The 18640-nt window shown below is 34.4% G+C and overlaps 1 protein-coding gene across 1 annotated transcript in view; it reads right to left on the bottom strand.

The window, feature by feature from the left end:
- Positions 1–18640, bottom strand: part of LOC113225530 — a 52350-nt gene that overhangs the window by 12891 nt on the left and 20819 nt on the right. The window contains exons 3-5 of the mRNA XM_026457853.1: positions 12094–12296; positions 8175–8302; positions 6809–7059 (exon numbers count right to left, since the gene is read on the bottom strand). Coding sequence (XP_026313638.1) covers positions 6809–7059; positions 8175–8302; positions 12094–12296 — 582 coding nt within the window. The remainder of the gene's footprint in view (positions 1–6808; positions 7060–8174; positions 8303–12093; positions 12297–18640) is intronic.

The following is an 18640-nucleotide window of genomic DNA, read 5'->3' as shown; positions in this document are numbered from 1 at the left end:
TCAACTCTCATCAAAACCAGAGTTAAAAAATGTATAATTTTTCTACAAATTTGGTACATTGTCAAGATTTTTATTTTAAATTTTTAAAAAAGGTGCAAAGGTAACATGTTGACTCATAAGTTTCCTAGGTGCTCTGTAAATGTAAAAATAATTATTTTTAGAGCTCACTGCCACAATTTTTATACAGGTGCACTGTGGACCAACTTCAGGTGAGATTTCCTCACTTTTGCAGTGTTTGCGGACACGTATGTAGATGATTTTTACGCAATCATGCGCAAAAAAAGTGCGTCACAGATATTGCGATTGCGTGGGAGCACCAATGGTAACCTGAGGATGATAGCAGGAAGAATGGACTCGGCTGTTTTCCGTAGGTTCACCGTGTTACAAGTGGACATGTAATAATGTGTTTATAATAATAATGTAATTGAATTTAATGTATTGTAATTATAATAATAAAATACAATAATATAAATAAAAAATTTTAGGCCTTGGGATAGGCGGGAGTCTAAGATACTTATAATAATAATAACGCACACACTCAACATAGCCCTACACTAGGGAAACCCTGTGTCGCGGGTGCCATGGACACACACATAGACAACCACAAATTACACCCAAACTCACAAGAGAAATTAATGTAGGCCATACAAATATTTCTCCCGGCCCGGGAATCGAACTTGGGACCTCTGCATAGCAATCCAGCATGGTAACCCCTCGGCCAAGGAGGCAGTCCGAATTCATCAATTCATCAGTCAGAATTATTCTCCTTATTTTTACTATTTTAATCATTTCTTTGTTTATAATTTAATCATCATATATTCAACTGTATAATTAGTATTTTTTACCTGAAATACAGGATTCTCCTAGTTCAGGTATATGTGCTATAATTTACATTTATTCGCATAATTAGTCTTTAGTTAATCATTTCAACAATACGTTATTCAATAAATAATTTAATTTATTTTACTAACTTAGCATATAAGATTGTTACCTACTAATAAACTAATTGGTCTGAGTATAAATGGATTTGAATAAAGTAAAGAGCTGTACATACATAGTTGGGCTGTACGATTCAAATGAGCCTCAGTATAATAAAAAGTTATAAACGGACACTCATTATTGTATTTTGACTAATATGTTATTATTTCTGTGTGTTACTCCAACGATTTGTCTCGTCCGCGCGTACCGTTCGTCTTTCTATAAATTTTCGGATCGTATATTTACATTTCAAATTACGCGTTACATTTGCCTTTCGAGAAATTCGTTATGCAACATTTACTTTAAAAGCTCCTAACGCGTCTCTAAACTCGACACCTCTTCATTCATACTTTAAAATGTCAACAGTTTTGTGATTGCTGCCTTTTGTATAAAAAAGAAATTTGCTAAGTCTTTACTTTCGATTTTTGATTGGTTGTTATTAGTACTAACCTGACTCAGTAAATAGCTAAGTTGTAAAATCTTTTATGAACACAGGTGTTAACTAAAGATTTATGATTTGGTAACAAGTTTGTAAGTACTCACTTAGACACCTTGTGACTTAAGCATTGGGGTTAAATACCCTCTAATAACTTGCATAATCTATTACTACCATAAAACAGTTTAGTGTTGCCCACGGTAATTTACAACAACACGAATTTACCCACAGATAGTAAACAGTAACGCAGGAAATATAAAACCAATCGAGCCCAATTATTGATAGATAACATAACCGCTTTCACTGTTATGTCATGCACATGTAGTCGAGATAAAATATCAGAAAACATCGTAGATCAAACAACGAATAGAGATGAGAAACGTCCATCATTAATAACATTTAATAGGTAATAGCGATACTAGTTTGTGCCGCGACGTGTTGCAGGGAACAATCTGTCCAATTCATTACAATTTTATTCAGGTAGGTAACATGGAGAAGTCCTATAGTTGTATCTAATACTACATAATTTTACGTTTGTGAAAAACATCTAGTGTAAAATACCCATATCACTTGCATCATGGCATTCAATGGGAAGAATTAATTGTATTTGGTGTTTCCTTTTTAAAACGGCGCTCTCTAACGGGCGCTCTAATAAAAAAAAAGAAAATCAGTCATTATTTTCAGTGAAATACTTTCAGTTATTTAATGTTGCATTTTGAAAAGGCTATTCAACGATACTCCAATATTTTGTAAATTATTTTGTTCCCTTTTCGTTGTGTGCGTGGAGTTCTCATAGAAAATTTAAAGATCTCTTTTAACTTTTTAAATCATCATAGTCATCAATATTCGTTGTCACGCCAAATCTCAAAACAATAATGCGTAAATGAGCGAGTACAAATAACACGACGAAACTATAAGGCGAAATTAAGATAATAAAATAATACCTAATACATTCTTAAATATTTAACTAGTATTTTTTATTACCCAGTACATAAATACACTGCCTTCACTCCAGCCCTAGTGCCAAAAACAACCGTAAAGTTTCAAATAGGTAATAACAGTGATCGCGTTGTAGTAGGTTATCTTAAACGCAGTTTACGTTAATGGCCACTTTTTCAGATTTATTGCTTTCGAGCGATAGCAACTGAGTGGAAACGAAGCCAATTGCTTTAATTTTAATAAATGTTGTAGTAGTGTTGTGTAGTAGTAGTAGTAAGTGAACGTTATAATAATGAAACCGTTTATTACCCTTATCCGTTATGTGTTGAAATAAACATTAATATAGGAAATGAAACTATTTTTCCGGATTTAAATCGCGTATATTTGTTTTTTCAAACAAACCGACGTTTCGGGCCCTTTACAGGTCCCATGGTCAGAGTTGACTAAGGTGATAAAGTCCACCTCAGTCACCTCAACCACCTCAGTCAACCGTGACGATGGGACCTGTAAAGGCCCCGAAACGTTGGTTTGTTTGAAAAAATGAAATATATGCGATTTAAATCGGGAAAAATAGTTTCATTTCCTATATGTACCAATCGCAAAAACCTAAGAACTCAATTGATTTTTTTCTTTTTCTTGTTTTAGTATCATAAGGTCTGAAATGCTTGTTTTAATGTAAACTTTTGTTTGCATTTTTTCTTTTTAGATTTAATGTTGTTTTCGTTTTTATAAGTCTATTTTTACGTCGTTTTTTGTGAGCTGTTTTCACATAGATCTGTACAATTAGATACGATTTAATAAATTATGATATGTACTAAGTACTAAAAAAACATCATATAGTTTAGTATCAAGAAATAGTGGTGGAAGTCAATAAGCTCTATATTTTTTACAATGATGCACAGCGCCGCTGACATTCCGCTACAGCCTGTCACGTTCAAAGAAAAGTATGATTAGAATCGTCACAATGTTATAGAATTTAAAGTTACTAATTTCTTACTAAATAAAAGGATAACATTCAGGGTCGCAACTTCTCCTAGTGGCGATGCTTGGAAGAGGCCTATGGCAATCTGTGGACGTTAATAAGTTAAGAGATTAATGTTAAAAATCCATTTGACGCCTACATGAAGTCCGTCCCTGAAATTATAAAGGCTATTAGCAAGGTGTCGAATTTTTGGAGTAGTTTAAGCCTAACACTGAATTTAATTTCGCGTGCGAATATTTTCAAGGCTTTGACTTCTGGATCGTAATTACAATGTACACTCACGGTAGGTCTACGCAGTCACAGTACGAACACTTTTACTTTTTATAGTGTTATACCACTAATCAAATTGATAAAACACCAAAGCACAATGAATTGTTGTAACTATTATTAACAATGTAACGCTGCCCTGTCTGCGAAGATTTCTATCAATTACATACATATAAATTTTTCCAAATGTAAATTTAAAACAATGATTCGTATATTTTAACGAAGGTGATGTAACATTTAATCAATGTTGGCTGAAGAGAAATCTTATTTTTTATCATAATATTATGTCTTACTTTGTTATGTTATTATGGCACAGCGTGACTCCAAACTTTTGTGGAACTCAAATGAGATGCGAATACGAAAATTGATCTATAGATTTATACACGACTGAGTTTCTGTTGTTGCATCAATAAAGTATTGTGTATTTTTTCATAATTAACTAATTAATTTTTTTAATTTATTGAATGTCATGATGTTTGACCACCTTGATTTTAAATTACATTTATGTCAAATGACTCCACCAGTTTGTTATAATTATTAATACAAAGATCGAACTCTTGGAAAAAAAATTCCTTCGATCCGGCCAGATCCGAACCGACGTCTTCCAGCAAACTGTGCCATACGCTATGCCAACTAAGTCACGGAACAAACTAGCGGGTCTTACGAATTTGCAGATATTTTTTTTTGTTTTCAACGCGGAAATTTTATTTGGAAGATGTTTGTTCGAATACAGTCGGATCGAAAAAATGTTTTCTTAGTATTCTATCTTTATTAATAATTATAAATAACTAATTAAAATTAATATGTATAACATTAATAAACTAATTAATATCTATATTACTTTTTGTCTTTTCTTTTACAATATATGGAAACTTGTAATGTTTAAGTTGGAAGCGTGCGGAATAAAACAAAATATAAGAAACGATTATGAAACACGAACAGAGTCAAAACATGTGCCGAATATAATCCGCATTAACCTCGCGTGATAAGACTAAATCATAATATCGTTTACGTCTATCTCAACGAACACGTTCTAGGCTTCAAAGGCAGCGACAAGCGGAGCGACAGTGTTCTCTTGGTAACGAGGCTCTGCCTCTATCAAACTAACACGGTCATCGATCAAATCTTTGAAAATACTCTTTAAGCACCCTAAATAAATTTAGAATGCTCCTAGTAGAAGTCCTTTAAAAAACTGTTTAATTGAGGATGATTAGATACACTAATCTACGTCATCCACTCGCAAAATCGACTTTTCCAAACAAAATGTCTGCATGTTTGAATATAATATATTGTTTATTCATGTAAGCATTGTTGTACAAACAAATTTCGTTATATAAACATTAACATGGACTTTCGCTAAGTAACGCCTGAATCTATTAATTATATAAATATTCACCTTACGGTACTGGCTCCTAATTAATCCACTCCAAACAAAATTGGTTATTGTTCCAAAAATTACCTTAATATGATTCACGTCGGCTTAACCTCAAAATATAGGCTCAATTTCATTAACTCGGATATCTGAACATAGTACCCATTCAACATGAATATCAAAACAACCTGCATCAGCTGCACGAGTCGGTAACTTATCACAAACACGAATTTCTTTTTTCCGAATCTCATTAATCCGAATACGATTCGACTTTTTTCATTACTACGATGACCGTTTTGGTAGAAATTTGTAACACAAAACAAGTTGCATGATTTGAAATTTGTTTGAACTATTCATGTTTATCATACTTTCTGTTTTTCATATAATTTACTTAAGTTTTGAAATTATTTTTGTTAGATAATAAAAATTATACATACAGACGGCAAAAGAACCCAAAAGTCCCTGACAGGGTCAAACCTGGGTGCAACTAGATTAAATTAGTATATGAAAAGACAGAACAGAATTAGTTTGCATTTCCAAACATGTTTTAAATAATTATATTATCGGAGTTTTGGAATAATAACTTTAGCTTAATTTCTAATTAACAAGCTTCGTTTATAGTTTATTTTTATCAATCAGTTCAGATAAAATGTGAGGTAAAACGAAACATAAAACAAAAAGTGTATCATGGATATAGTTTTTTCTACAAAATGAAAATATTCAATTCGTTATATTTGTCAATGTGTCATAATAGTGAAACATTAAATAGTGAAATGAAAGAAATTGTAACGTGTTTTTGGACAAATGAAACAAAATCAAAAATACTTCGAAGAAACAAAATTCTGTAAATCATATTTGTAACTTATAATAGGTAGGTAACCGTGTGAGTCGACTTATGATGTATGAGAAGTAAAAAAATAATAAATTTCTACAAGTAGCAGAAACAAAAGTGATTTGTTAGAATTGTAGGAATACCGTGTTAGGATTCATTAAAATTAACCGTCGCCGTTTTCCTGGCCCCGTCGGAAGGTACCACATACTGTTAAGAAATGATATGGTATTACAAATGTAATGCAACGCTTAGTGTGTGAGATCGCGGCGTTTCCTCGTTCCGCGATCGTATCACTTCGTCCGATAGGAAACGTGCCGATTATAGCTTTAATGGGTTTAGGAGGTTGCAAAAGGATGTTTTTCATATTTTTTGGTTGTGCAAGACTAGGCAGTGTTCTTTAAGGAATTCCGATTATGGAATTTGAGTAGAAGAGTTGAGACAATAATAGTCTTTTTATAGTTAATATTTTATAAACGGGCTGTGTTCATATTTAATAAGAGCGGTGGTTGCTGAGTGGGAGAACGGTTGCGTCTCATTTGAGTCATCGTCGGTTCGAATACCTGTGGCGGCATGTACCTATGATTTCAATATCTAAATCACGAGCACTTGTGATCTTTAGTAGTAATATCCCTAGCAAAGAAAGAGGAATACTGCCAGGGAAATACTGCCACTTTACCTATTCCTGCTGCCAAGCAGTAATGTGAGCATCACTGCGTTCCGGTTCTGAAGGGTAAAGGTGCTGGTGAAATTACAGGCACATGGGACTTGTCAACTTATGCCTCAGGGTGACGGGCGCAGTGGCAATGCCCTTCAGATAGCGTGTGACGCAGTATGGTGTCTGGTAATCGGCCTCGAAATCTCCGATATAACGACACCCTTCTGCCAAATCTCTTCTTCAATGAAGGTCGACAGATGATCGGGCGGCACTCTCACCACGTTTGTGTTTTATGTCTAATTATAATGTAATTAGTTTACGTTAAAAACAGTAAAACAAAAACTCACCGAGTATCAGTCAAATCCAAAGTAGGGTCACTTCTCTTGATCTGTCCCACACAAGCCAAAACCGCTTTATCGCTCTCAACCCTGGCGGCGAGCGAAGCGACCAGCGTCGGCAGTTGCCTCAAGGCGGGCTTGTCCACAATGGTGAGGAGGGACTTGTTATCGATGAGGCGGCGCTCCACGTCGGCATGGGACAGGGCGAGGAGACGCTGGTGGGATGATGAGGCTGGGTCCTGGTTTATGGTTACTGGTGACTGAAAGAGAAATATCTAGATTAGATACTTTTGGCTAACTGAGAATCAGACTTCAATGCGTACGACAAAGAAATGAAATACAACTAGATTTTAAAATCGGAACCTAATCGTGTATAACATATTATTTTTACCCCGGCGATTCGGACGTGTGGCAAATTGCAAAGTTCATGGTTTCGAAGGGACAGGTTTCTAGCCGTGCGAGATTTTCTAACTACCGCACTTGGTCTTCATCTTATTTATTTGTACACTAGGGTTGTCACTAGACCGATACACAACACTTACGATATCCAACGATTTGTCGGGTGACACTTGATGTCGCTTACACACAATTAAGTGTCGATTTTAAAATCAAATAATGTGTGCATTTTTCGAAAACTACGTTTCAAGGCTATAATTATCGAGATTTTTTTTCGATACACGCGTGCTGCTGTCGCGTCGTCACATTGTCGCTTAACATCAAGTAAGATTAATGCCAAGCGTGTGTCTATGACTCACAAAGAAAATAATGCGAGAATACTTAAAATTATAAACCACATAGTCACACACTCAAGTAGGTAAAAATACTTTCCACCTCTTAATAATGTACCGACGCTAGATAGGAATCTGTTTAAGATTGTAAGCTTCTCGACCACCGTACCACGAAACATAAATTTTCCTTACAGTGCTTTTATGGCAGTCATTAGACGCTATTACAGTTACAAAATCATAATTGTCACGAGTGGCCAAGGCCTGACTGTTGAACCCTGATGAAAGAAAATTATCGAATTTCACGCTTCTCGTGACTTAACTATTATCGTGAGATAACATGGTTTGTGTGAGAAAACTTGGTTATTACATTACACTTACCATTTTTTTTCTCTGTCTTTAGTATGCTATCTAAACAAGGCTCAAAATACACATACCGTTACCCAATGCACTCGGGTGTCCGGATGTTCGAATAACAGCAGGCAATTGTGAGGTAGCTAGCGTGTGATATACATTTTACGTGTATATGCCAGCACCAGACTTAAGTAAGCATTAAAGCTATTGTCTTCGAGTTCTCAAAGCATATTTTTGAATGTTTCACGGTAACAGTTACTTTTCGTAATGCCTTAGTATTTAAATTGTACAATTACCAATTCCTCGAGTTTGTGCAACGCTTGTTTGTAGACATCGACATGTCGCTGCAGTTCGTTCTTCATTGCCACGTGTAAGGAGATGAGCGTCCCCGTCGAGTCCGCCGTCAGCCCGTGTGTGCCCAGACCTATCCAAAACAAAAGTTTATAATTATACACACGTGTTACAACAGGTTACATCGATAAAACTGCAATTTCAATATAACAGAATAAGCTAATAGACAACAGACCGTTTCATTGCTAAATAGCAATCTCTTCCAAACAATCTTAACATACAAATTCAAATTGCAAATGAAGTACAAATCGACACCGGAAAGATAAAACGTGTAACGTACATTTGGAAAATATTACAGAAGAGCAATTTAAAACGTCGAACGTGCATTTGGAAAATATCACTTACAGAAGACCAATTTTTTTAGAAAAAATCATGAATCTATATTTGTTATATATAGAAAAGCAGAAACTGAAATAAATAATATCAGTACAGAGTACTAAAGAACCGACCCCAAAAGTCATTCATCCTCCTCCTCAGTTTGCCAACCTCAGAGGTGGAATATATTCAATTCAAATTTATATGGTACCACTTCTGACGTAGGTACGCTCTTTCCAACAAAAAAAGAATGAAAAATCGGTTCACATATGAGTTATCGCGAAACTGACATACATGTACGTACATACAAAAAAACATACAGTCGAATTGAGAACCTCCTCCTTTTTTTGAAGTCGGTTAAAAATTATTTACCTTTCCAGCGTCGAAATAAAAATACCTTTTAATAGAAATGTTTAAAATAATTACACTACGAATTGCATACTAAGAATGTTTATATAGAAATAATGAACAAGTAATATCATAATATTAACTTCTACGTATATCATAGGGCGCACTATAAGTTTCCGGAACTGGCCACTTACATCAACAATATTTAAAAAGTAATTACAACATTTGAAAATGGAACTCTTTGACTGTAGAATACAGTTTATTCCGTCTGATTGTCACTTGTTTTTACATTGTGGCGTCATTTTAGACATTGGTTGTCTACATCAACATGGATCTAACTCGTAACAATTTTCGTAGTATGGTTTTCTACGACTTTAAGTGTAATTTAACAGCTCAGCGGTGCTTCGCTCGGCATCAAACTGCTTTTGGTGATGAAGCACCATGCAAGACGACTATTTATAGCTGGTTTGCCGAATTCAAACGCGGTCGTGTGAATCTCAGTGACGAACTTCGTGATGGTCGCCCGTCCACTGCTGTGAACAAGAAAAACATCGATGCTGTGCGCCGTATGATCAAAACAGACAGGCATGCGACATGCCATGAGAATCTGGCATCTTTAGGCGTAGGCATGAATCAAATACAATCAATACTACACAAACATTTGGGTGTAAAAAAGTTGTGCTCTCGGTGAACCCACACCATTTGACTGAAGCTCAAAAAACGGATCGCGTCACTTGGTGCAATGCCATGCTTACCAGATTCAACGAAGGGGCGTCAAATTTGGTATGCGACATAGGAACAGGTGACGAAATATGGATTTATGGTTACGATCTCAAAATAAAGCAACAATCGAGCTTATGGGTCTTTTGAGATGAGCCTAAACCAACCAAAATGGCGCGCGTGCAAAGTGCCTCTAAGAGGATGATTGCTTCTTTTTTTGTGATAAAACTGGACATGTGGCTACTGTTGCTTTAGAGAATCGTTGTACCATGAATAGTTATTGGTACACGACCATTTGTTTGCTGGAAGTTATTGACAAACTCCGTAAAAATAACTGTAAACGCCGTATCATCTTGCACCACGATAATGCCAGTTATCACACGGCCAGACAGACAAATGATTTTTTGAAGGTGAACAACGTTGACCTTATGAGCCATCCCGCGTACAGTCCCGTCCTGGCACCTTGTGACTTTTATTTATTTCCAAAAATTACGTATTTACGCGGTCAACGATTTTCATCACCTGAAGAGGCTGTCGAAAAGTATGAAATAAATTGCTTCAGAGATTGTCACGGAGGAGTGGCATAAATGTTTTCAAAATTGGTTAATTCGTTAAAAAAAGTGCATTAATGCTAACGGAGAATATTTTGAGAACCAATAAATTCATTTCTAATCTGCTGGTGAAATTACAGGCACATGAGACTTGTCAACTTATATCTCTGAGTGGCACTGCAACTATTATGGACAGGCGTGTAGCCTACCATCACGCGCACGACTTGTTCGTTCTGTCACTTGATATCATCAAAAAAAATACTTTTGTGAAAATAATAACTGTCTGTAATAAGAAACTAAATAAAGAAATGGGGGAGAAACCACCTAAGAGAGTTTAGTAAGTGTTCTTTGACGCGATATTTGAAGGAATCAAGAGCAAGAGCCGGATAGGGGATATACCGAAAGTATTGGATTTAAAAGTCGAGGGTACGAGATCTTTAGTATCTTACCTATGCGTGTATCAGAGGGGCGACCTAGGTACAATCACAACTACGTTTAGTGAGTAAGTAAAACTATAATTCTTTGTGATTAGCAAGTAAATGCTAGTTCTTGCAATGTCGTCAATCACGGAAATATTAATCGTTCAGACGCAATCTCGTGGTGAACATATTCCACCGCAAATGCAGTTTCTATTCAACTACGAACTTTCAAAGCCTGTTTATTTCTCAATAAGCATGTAACAATAGATGGATTTTCAATTGCCAATGCCCAAACCATGGAATCTGCAACAATTCGAGGTTTTTGTTGCTGCAGCTTCTGCCAAACTCTTGTCGAAAATTGTTTCACAATCCTTCATACGGAATTTGAACTTAATGAATACAGTCTTATGATTCTTAGAAATTATAACATATTTACACGTACTTGACTCAAGTATTTGCAAACAAGAACGCGATTATTTCAAACATTTTTCCACGTGCAATTAAATATAACGTCATCAAAGGAAGCCACATTACCATCACAACAGCGATCATCTTCAAACGCCTCTGAAGCAAGACCGCAGGAAATTAACCATTATTCACTACGCATTACTATTATTATAATTTGTTTTATCTTACATTTTTAGATCACTCGTCATAACCTTCGCTTGAATCCTTGAGCGCATCCTATTTTGAATCAAAACTTGAATTTTTATGACATTAATGTTTTGTTTTATGGAACACTATTCTGTGCTTTAAATGAGATTCCGCTTGACCAACTAATTATTATTCTGTTGATCTCAGACAAAGTAAAGGTTTTAGCGATTATTCATAAGGTACTGTAGTCTAGGCTATATATATAATATAGCTAGTGAATATAGTTTTTGTAATTAGAATGCTTTTGAAGAATTGAAATAAGAAAACGGAAGATCTTGACATATTACAGTACCTATACCTGTACCGAGAAAGACATACCTAATTTAGGAATAACTATCATATTATTGATCCAGTATACTGAAATCCGCCCTTTATAGTACAAGCTCGATAGCCTGCTGAATAAGAAAGTAATTTGTTGATGGCTGTTTGAAAAAAAACAAATATATACCTACTTTATGGTTCAAAAAATTGTGTCATTTCCACTATAGGGCAATCGCGAAAATTGAAGAACTCGATATTTAACAAATGTTCCACAACATAATGCTGCAACTGCAAAAATGCAAGTCTGATTCTGTCAGAGAACTAAGTAAGACATAAGTTCGAAATCGTCAAAGAGAATTAATTCAAACCATTAAACAAAGCTTTAATAAGGCTCTGTCCGAAATTAAACCAAAGCGGATTATAATTGCAATTATTTATGAAAATAAACAATGAGAAAAGGCTGTGGGAAGTCTCGCAGTCGCTTCGCGTAACGTCATTAATTTCGACGCCACTTGGGCAACGCCAGGTGTACTTGAAAGGGGTTTAGGATCCAAGTTTTACGACAAGGGTGTCCATCAGTAATGTTGGTAAATTACCTTGTACAGCAGCATCGAGCTGCCTCCTTCTGTTATCAACAGTGTCTCGAGCTATCGGAGTGTAAACGGTCAAGGCCGTGGCCAGGCGCGAGGTGCGGGCCTTTAACGCTGTCCCATGCTCGCCCCCGAGAAGCCCGACTAGCCGCCATGCGATCGTTTCGCATTGTACATCAGGCCGGGGTGACACTTCCAAGGATATTAATCTGGAAATAAAGAGATATGTTTAGTGATATGAGCAACACAATATTTAAACAATGAACATAATTATTTCCTTGGTCAACGGCAGATGTCTTGGCCAACAACGCTAATCAAAATGTCGCTAGCATCTCTTTGAGAAATATGTTTTTTTTTATCTTTCTATATCTTCATTCTGGGGTTTCCTTAATACAGCAGCAGTATGAAGTTTTCAAAATGGGTTCTGTTACTTATCTCATCATCTGTTACTATGCCAAAATCATAGTAATCACTTAAGTTTTATATATATTTTCTCATCATTTGATCTAAATTCAGTTAGTTACAAGTGGGTTTATTAAAACTATGTATATAAAAATTGTTTTGTCTTTAATTAATTCGGTAACTATTATGCAATTGTGGCGCTGGTTCAAAAATCACCAACAATTTTATGCTTTATTATAACATGTTATACAACAAAAGCTATTAAAATTACATGCCTATGTACAATTGTTATATAGGTACACGAAACTGCGTTAATTAACTTTTATTCTCAAAATAGCAGGTTCCACAAGAGCGTTCTTTATTATTTTTTTATTGGAAACAGTTTCACTTATCTCCGTCGCTTGAATATAGACCATTTATATCTATCTATAATGCGCTGAACTGCTACTTAATGTAACCATGTGTAGGCATAGTGATAAACTCTTACTCAAGCTCGTCAGAAATGTTTTGGAATTTATCAAAGTAGTGCTTCCATATTTATTCATTTCCATATTTAGAACTAATCACTTGAAGTAATTCTGATTATCGTTACTGATTACCAAAACATGCTTTATGAACTCCACGTGTCATTACTAGAATTTTATTGACCTCGAGATGAACATGTGCAAGACTAATATCGTAATTGTTGGCAATTGCCCCTTGACATTGTCAAGTATTATCTATCTGGGTTACATCTATCTTTTGTTCATGGTTTCCAAAATAAAGAGGTGTCTAAACATGTCCAACAGGTTTGGATCACTTTTCAAGTGCAAAAACTTTACCGATCGAATAAATGATTATTTGACTTTGACTTTTTGCAAGTTTGAAAACATTCTCAAGTCCGAAATCCGAAATTGCCTAAAAACTAACCAATGTGTCCTGTTTACCCTCACGTACTGGTTATGGACCTAGATTTACGAAGGAGTGTATACATACCTACAAAGGTCGATACATAACGATGAGCAGGTCACATAGCAAAACGGGAAGACCGAAGATCATAATTCATAATTCATTTATTTGTGAAAACACAAGTTATTTGAAAGTTGACATGTAATAAGTAGAGTTTCACTGTGTCCGGCCAAACATTAGGCATACAAACTTATTGAAAGTGTTATTAATTATACATTTATTCGCATGCATTTTAACAGACTGCACCAGATATATATAACATGTTATTTTTTCTAATATCAGATGAACGTGCACACATGGATTTAATAAGTCGGTCAGCAATTTAGACGCAATGATAGTTATATGAGTCAATTTCAATTAAAATATTTTTAATGTAATTAAATGTCAATATAATAAAACTATTAACGTCAAAAAAGAAATATAAATATGAAAAATCTGACAATGAAGTTAGGGATTTGCATTTAATAATTCGGATACTGTATAATAAATTTTATTAGCCATAAGTAAATTAATAGTAATAAGTTGTTTAATTTTTTTTAAATAATATAAGGTTTTTTCTATATATAATACTTTCGGTAAATTATTGTAAACTTTTGGCGCCATTACAAAGATACTTTTGTGCATGAAAGTAGTTTTACAAGCTTTCAAATGAAGTTGGTCATAACGTCTTGGCTTTAGAGTTGGCGTGAACAAGTGTCGGTGCATTCGGACGTATATGGCAGATTCGTATATATAACGTGAAGGTACAATCATTATTCGAAGATCCTTACAATATGTTCTACAACTATCTGTTCTCTTCAAACGATACATTGCTCTGACACATCTTTTTGTGCCTTGAAAACTGGATTGGTTGCATTTCCCTAGAATATTATACCATATCTTAATATTGAAGCAATATACCCATGATATAAGCAAGCAAGAAGGACCGATCTTCTATCGACAGCTTTGCTAAGCATGTATAGTGTATATGCACAAGTATTGAGTTTACTGCAAACATTTTCCAATTGTGCTGTCGAGCTTATCTTATCATCAATGTGTATACCTAGGAATTTTGTTATATCTATTTGTCGTATGAGTGTCCCTTTATATTCTATATTTGTTTGACTAGGTGCTTTTCTCAACTTAAAATCTATGAGCTTGGTTTTTTAAAGATTGATTTTTAAATTATTTTCTTGAAGCCATTCTATTAATGAATTTAAGCTGTTATTTACTTCATTTTCTTAAATATATATATATATATATATATATATATGACCGTACTATCGTCCGCATAACGCGTCATTGAATGGTGGGATGCGTTAGGCATGTCATTAATATATATTGAGAAGAGTAATGGTCCCAAAATGCTGCCCTGTGGTACTCCATATATTGTTACTTTAGAATCAGACTTATATTCCATTTCTATTCTTGTCATAATGTTGATTTTATTAATTTTGGTCACTTGAGTTCTAGCTTTTAAATATGATTGTATCATGTTATGCATATTGCCCCTTATACCATATGAGTATAGTTTGTCAAGTAAAATGTCATGGTCCACATAGTCAAAAGCTTTTGTCATATCTAAATATATAGCAAGAGGTGGTAATCCACTATCCATCCTGTTATGTATTTTCTCTAATAAATCGTGTATAGCTAAATTAATTGAACTGTTTTTTCTAAAACCTCTTTGTTCTTTACAAAAAATTTCATTGTTCTCAAGATAATTATACAAATTATCATAAATAGTTTTCTCGAATACTTAAGAAAAACTGGCAATAGAGCTCCAGGTCTATTTTATTTTTCTCTATTCTAGTTTATTGCCTTTTTTGTACATAGGATTTGTAATAGTTATTTTTACTTTTTCTGCAAATGATCCCTCTTCAATGCACATATTATTTATATCACTGAGGATAGGAGAAATTATATCTGCTACATATTTTAGTACTTGTGTGCATATGCCATCGTATCCTGTACTGTTTGTATTTTTTTAATTGCGTATTATATTAAATACGTCTTGAGGGACTGTAGGTTTCATAAAAAATGACTTACAAGTAGAATATATACGTGTATTTTTACTTTTTACACTGCAATTTGGTTGAACTTCTTCTGTAAAGTAATTATGAAATTTTTGAGATATTATTTTACAATTCGTTACTATTTTATCATTAATTTTTAGAGCTGATATAGTGTTATGCGGTATTTTTGACTTACTGTTATTTATTATTTTCAACGTAGCCTTGCGTCTGTTTGTAGCTTTGGAAATATAATAATTATTTTGAGACTTTTTTGTTAGTTGGATTATCCTTTTTAGTTTTGTAATAAAGATTTTATAAGCAGTTTTGTTCTCATTGCTCTTTGTTTTTCTGTATTTCCACAACAGCTCCCTTTTCTTTTTACAGCACAATCTTATTTCACGTGACAGCCATCTTGGTTTTTCTTTAGCACAATTTCTGACTTTTATTACAGGAAAACATAATTCGTAAAAAAGTTTGAAAATGTCATAGAAAGCATTAAACGCGTCATTACAATTACAAGCTGTTCTTGAAACGTTAAAGCTTAGTTTGCTCAGATATTCTCTAAATTTTAACATATTTTCTAGTGAATAATCTCGTTTAAATGTGTACCAATACTTTAGTTTAACGAAATTTTCTACAGGGCATCTAGCAAATTGTGACGTGTGCTCGGACAATGCAAGCTCGATTATTTTCATCTCACACCCATTAATATTATGTAAAAATTGTCAATATGCGTACCACTACTTGGGCGGATAGGTTCATTTAATGCTAATTTCAAATGAAAACCCTTTATCGTGTTTTTAAATTCTATTGATAATTTGAAGTTCTCTAGGATGTTTATATTAAAATAGCCACATATAATGATCTTTTTCTTTGTTTGGTAGCATACTTCGGTCAGTATATCATGCAGATTGTTATAAAATATTTCAAAACATTTTGATTCACTTTTGGGCACCCTATATATATATATAGGGTGCCCAAAAATGTATAACTATAAAATTATGATCTGTTAGTTCAACTGCACTGCATTCAACAATGTTTGTAACACTAAATTTGGAAGCATAGTCGATTACTTTATAGTTAAAGCCGTGTTTAATCAGAATGCATGCACCTCCATTTCTATAGTTTCGAGTGAAGCTAAAACCAAGTCCGTAAGACGATGTATTATTGTGGCTCTGGTGGTTGGGATCAAAGTGAATAGGAATATACATATAATAGGTGAAATTCATATATTCATCGTTGGATGAGTGTGGTCTGAGACTTTTGAGTCTTTTGGAGATTTAAGAGCAGATGTAATTCTCAAATAACAAAAATGAATGCCACGAACTCCATACAAGATTATTGTCGCGTGGAAATACTTTCATCGTCAAAGTACGTTTGCGTTTCAGAATCTGATCGTGCTTATATCATATGTCTGTGGCCATTTTTAAACATATTTTGGTACGTAACTCCGCTGTTTTGGTAATTCGTGTACAAACAAAGATTGATGTACGAGTTTCAGTTTACGCAATGTAATTAAATAATATTTTTTTAGTATTGCTATTGTTAGAACAATTCAAATTTAGATAACTGTAACCTTTTGGAATCTAACTGGAAACGTAATACAAATGTGGATCATTTCAATTACTTTCGTGCCATTTGAAAGAATAAATAAAAATTTTTGAAAAACGGTTGACAACCGTGTCAGGTCCCATGACTTGTAAAGGGCCCGAAACATCGGTTTGTTTGAAAAACAATTTCATTTCCTATGTGTAACTATAGCGAAAACCTAAGAACTCGATAAAAATTATTCCTTTCGTGTTCTGTGGTTTTTATGCGTTTGAAAATTAGTTGAAGAAAATTTTTATTTTGTGTTTTGATTAATATGACATACTACTTAATTGGTCTAGTACAATATATATGAACATTATCAATGATTCGCTTAACATCGAAATAAGAATATGACAAAAATTTAACAAACATAATCTTGGAACATTTTGCGTGCATTTAGGTATGTGTTCCAACACCCGAGCGGATTTTTTATTCAAAATCCTTAATGTAGTTCAGATATCAATTTCACATGCATACTTAAGTTAACTTTTAAAGTATTATTTAAATTAAAAATATTATATAACTCGATCCCAGCCTCTGCGGACTGTAAAAATGGGGTTCGTGTGCTAACCAGAGGTGAACAATATCAAATAAATTGTACTCAAGGCTTATTTAGAAATGAAAACAGAGTATGTGATGTACACGAGCATTATAAGCATATTAACAATGACAAATCAAAGACAAAAATATTTAAATTAAGAACTTCAATTTAAAGACATCACATTCTCCATGGTACGGTCATCTTTAAAAAAATGTTACAAAAGAGATGATTAAATTGAATGTCAATGTTATCGTGTTTTTAAGACTATGTCATAAATATATGATACTCATCCAGGACTGAATTATTAGCAACGATAGCCATATAGGTACATTCTTTGTTCGTACTTGAATATTTCCACACATCCACAAGTAAGCACCAATTCATCCGTAACTTTAATCACGTTCATGTAAAGCACCGTAACTAACGGTGTACTGCTCTGGCCTACACCTGCACTGCGCCCGCGCACGCCCCTGTTCTCACATCATGGTTTCCATGCGACCATAATAAGCAACAACAATTAAACTTCAAATGGTTCTATTTATCTTTAATATCGCATTTAGATGATTGACTGTGGGATCCCGTTGAGGTTTTTATGAAATGTCTGGCCTTTGTTTCTTGGTGTTTACGTATTTTGTTTCAGTTATTGTGACTCAATTATGGGCTGTCTGTGGCGAACGGTGAACATTTTAAAGCAGACGCTGCGTCCGACAAATCTAACTGAAATTAGTATGGAATCGTCTCTAAGAATTAACGCCATTATATTGCATTATAGTAGGCCCATGACATATCTAGCAGTTTAGTAGCAGTAGAGCTCCTTGTTCGTGCAGGGAAGTACTGCCACCTTACCTATTTCTGCCGCCAAGCACTAACTATGACAATTTCATCAGCTCCCTTCCTTCAAAACCGAAACTGCTTGGCGGAAGAAATAGGTAAAGTACTTCCCTGAACGAACTTTTTCACAAAACGTTCACTCTGCATAATAATTTTCGACTTCTCTTGGCTCCAGGATGACTTTCGTGAGTTTTGCAATTATTTCAACAAAATGAAAGCCTGCAATATATGCAGTTGCAAAAAAAGA

This window comes from Hyposmocoma kahamanoa, unplaced genomic scaffold (genome assembly GCF_003589595.1).
Source record: "Hyposmocoma kahamanoa isolate Upper Pololo Valley unplaced genomic scaffold, ASM358959v1 166, whole genome shotgun sequence".
NCBI lineage: Eukaryota > Metazoa > Arthropoda > Insecta > Lepidoptera > Cosmopterigidae > Hyposmocoma > Hyposmocoma kahamanoa.
Note: the sequence above shows the minus strand (reverse complement) of the source record. Positions and strands in the feature narration are given on the sequence as shown.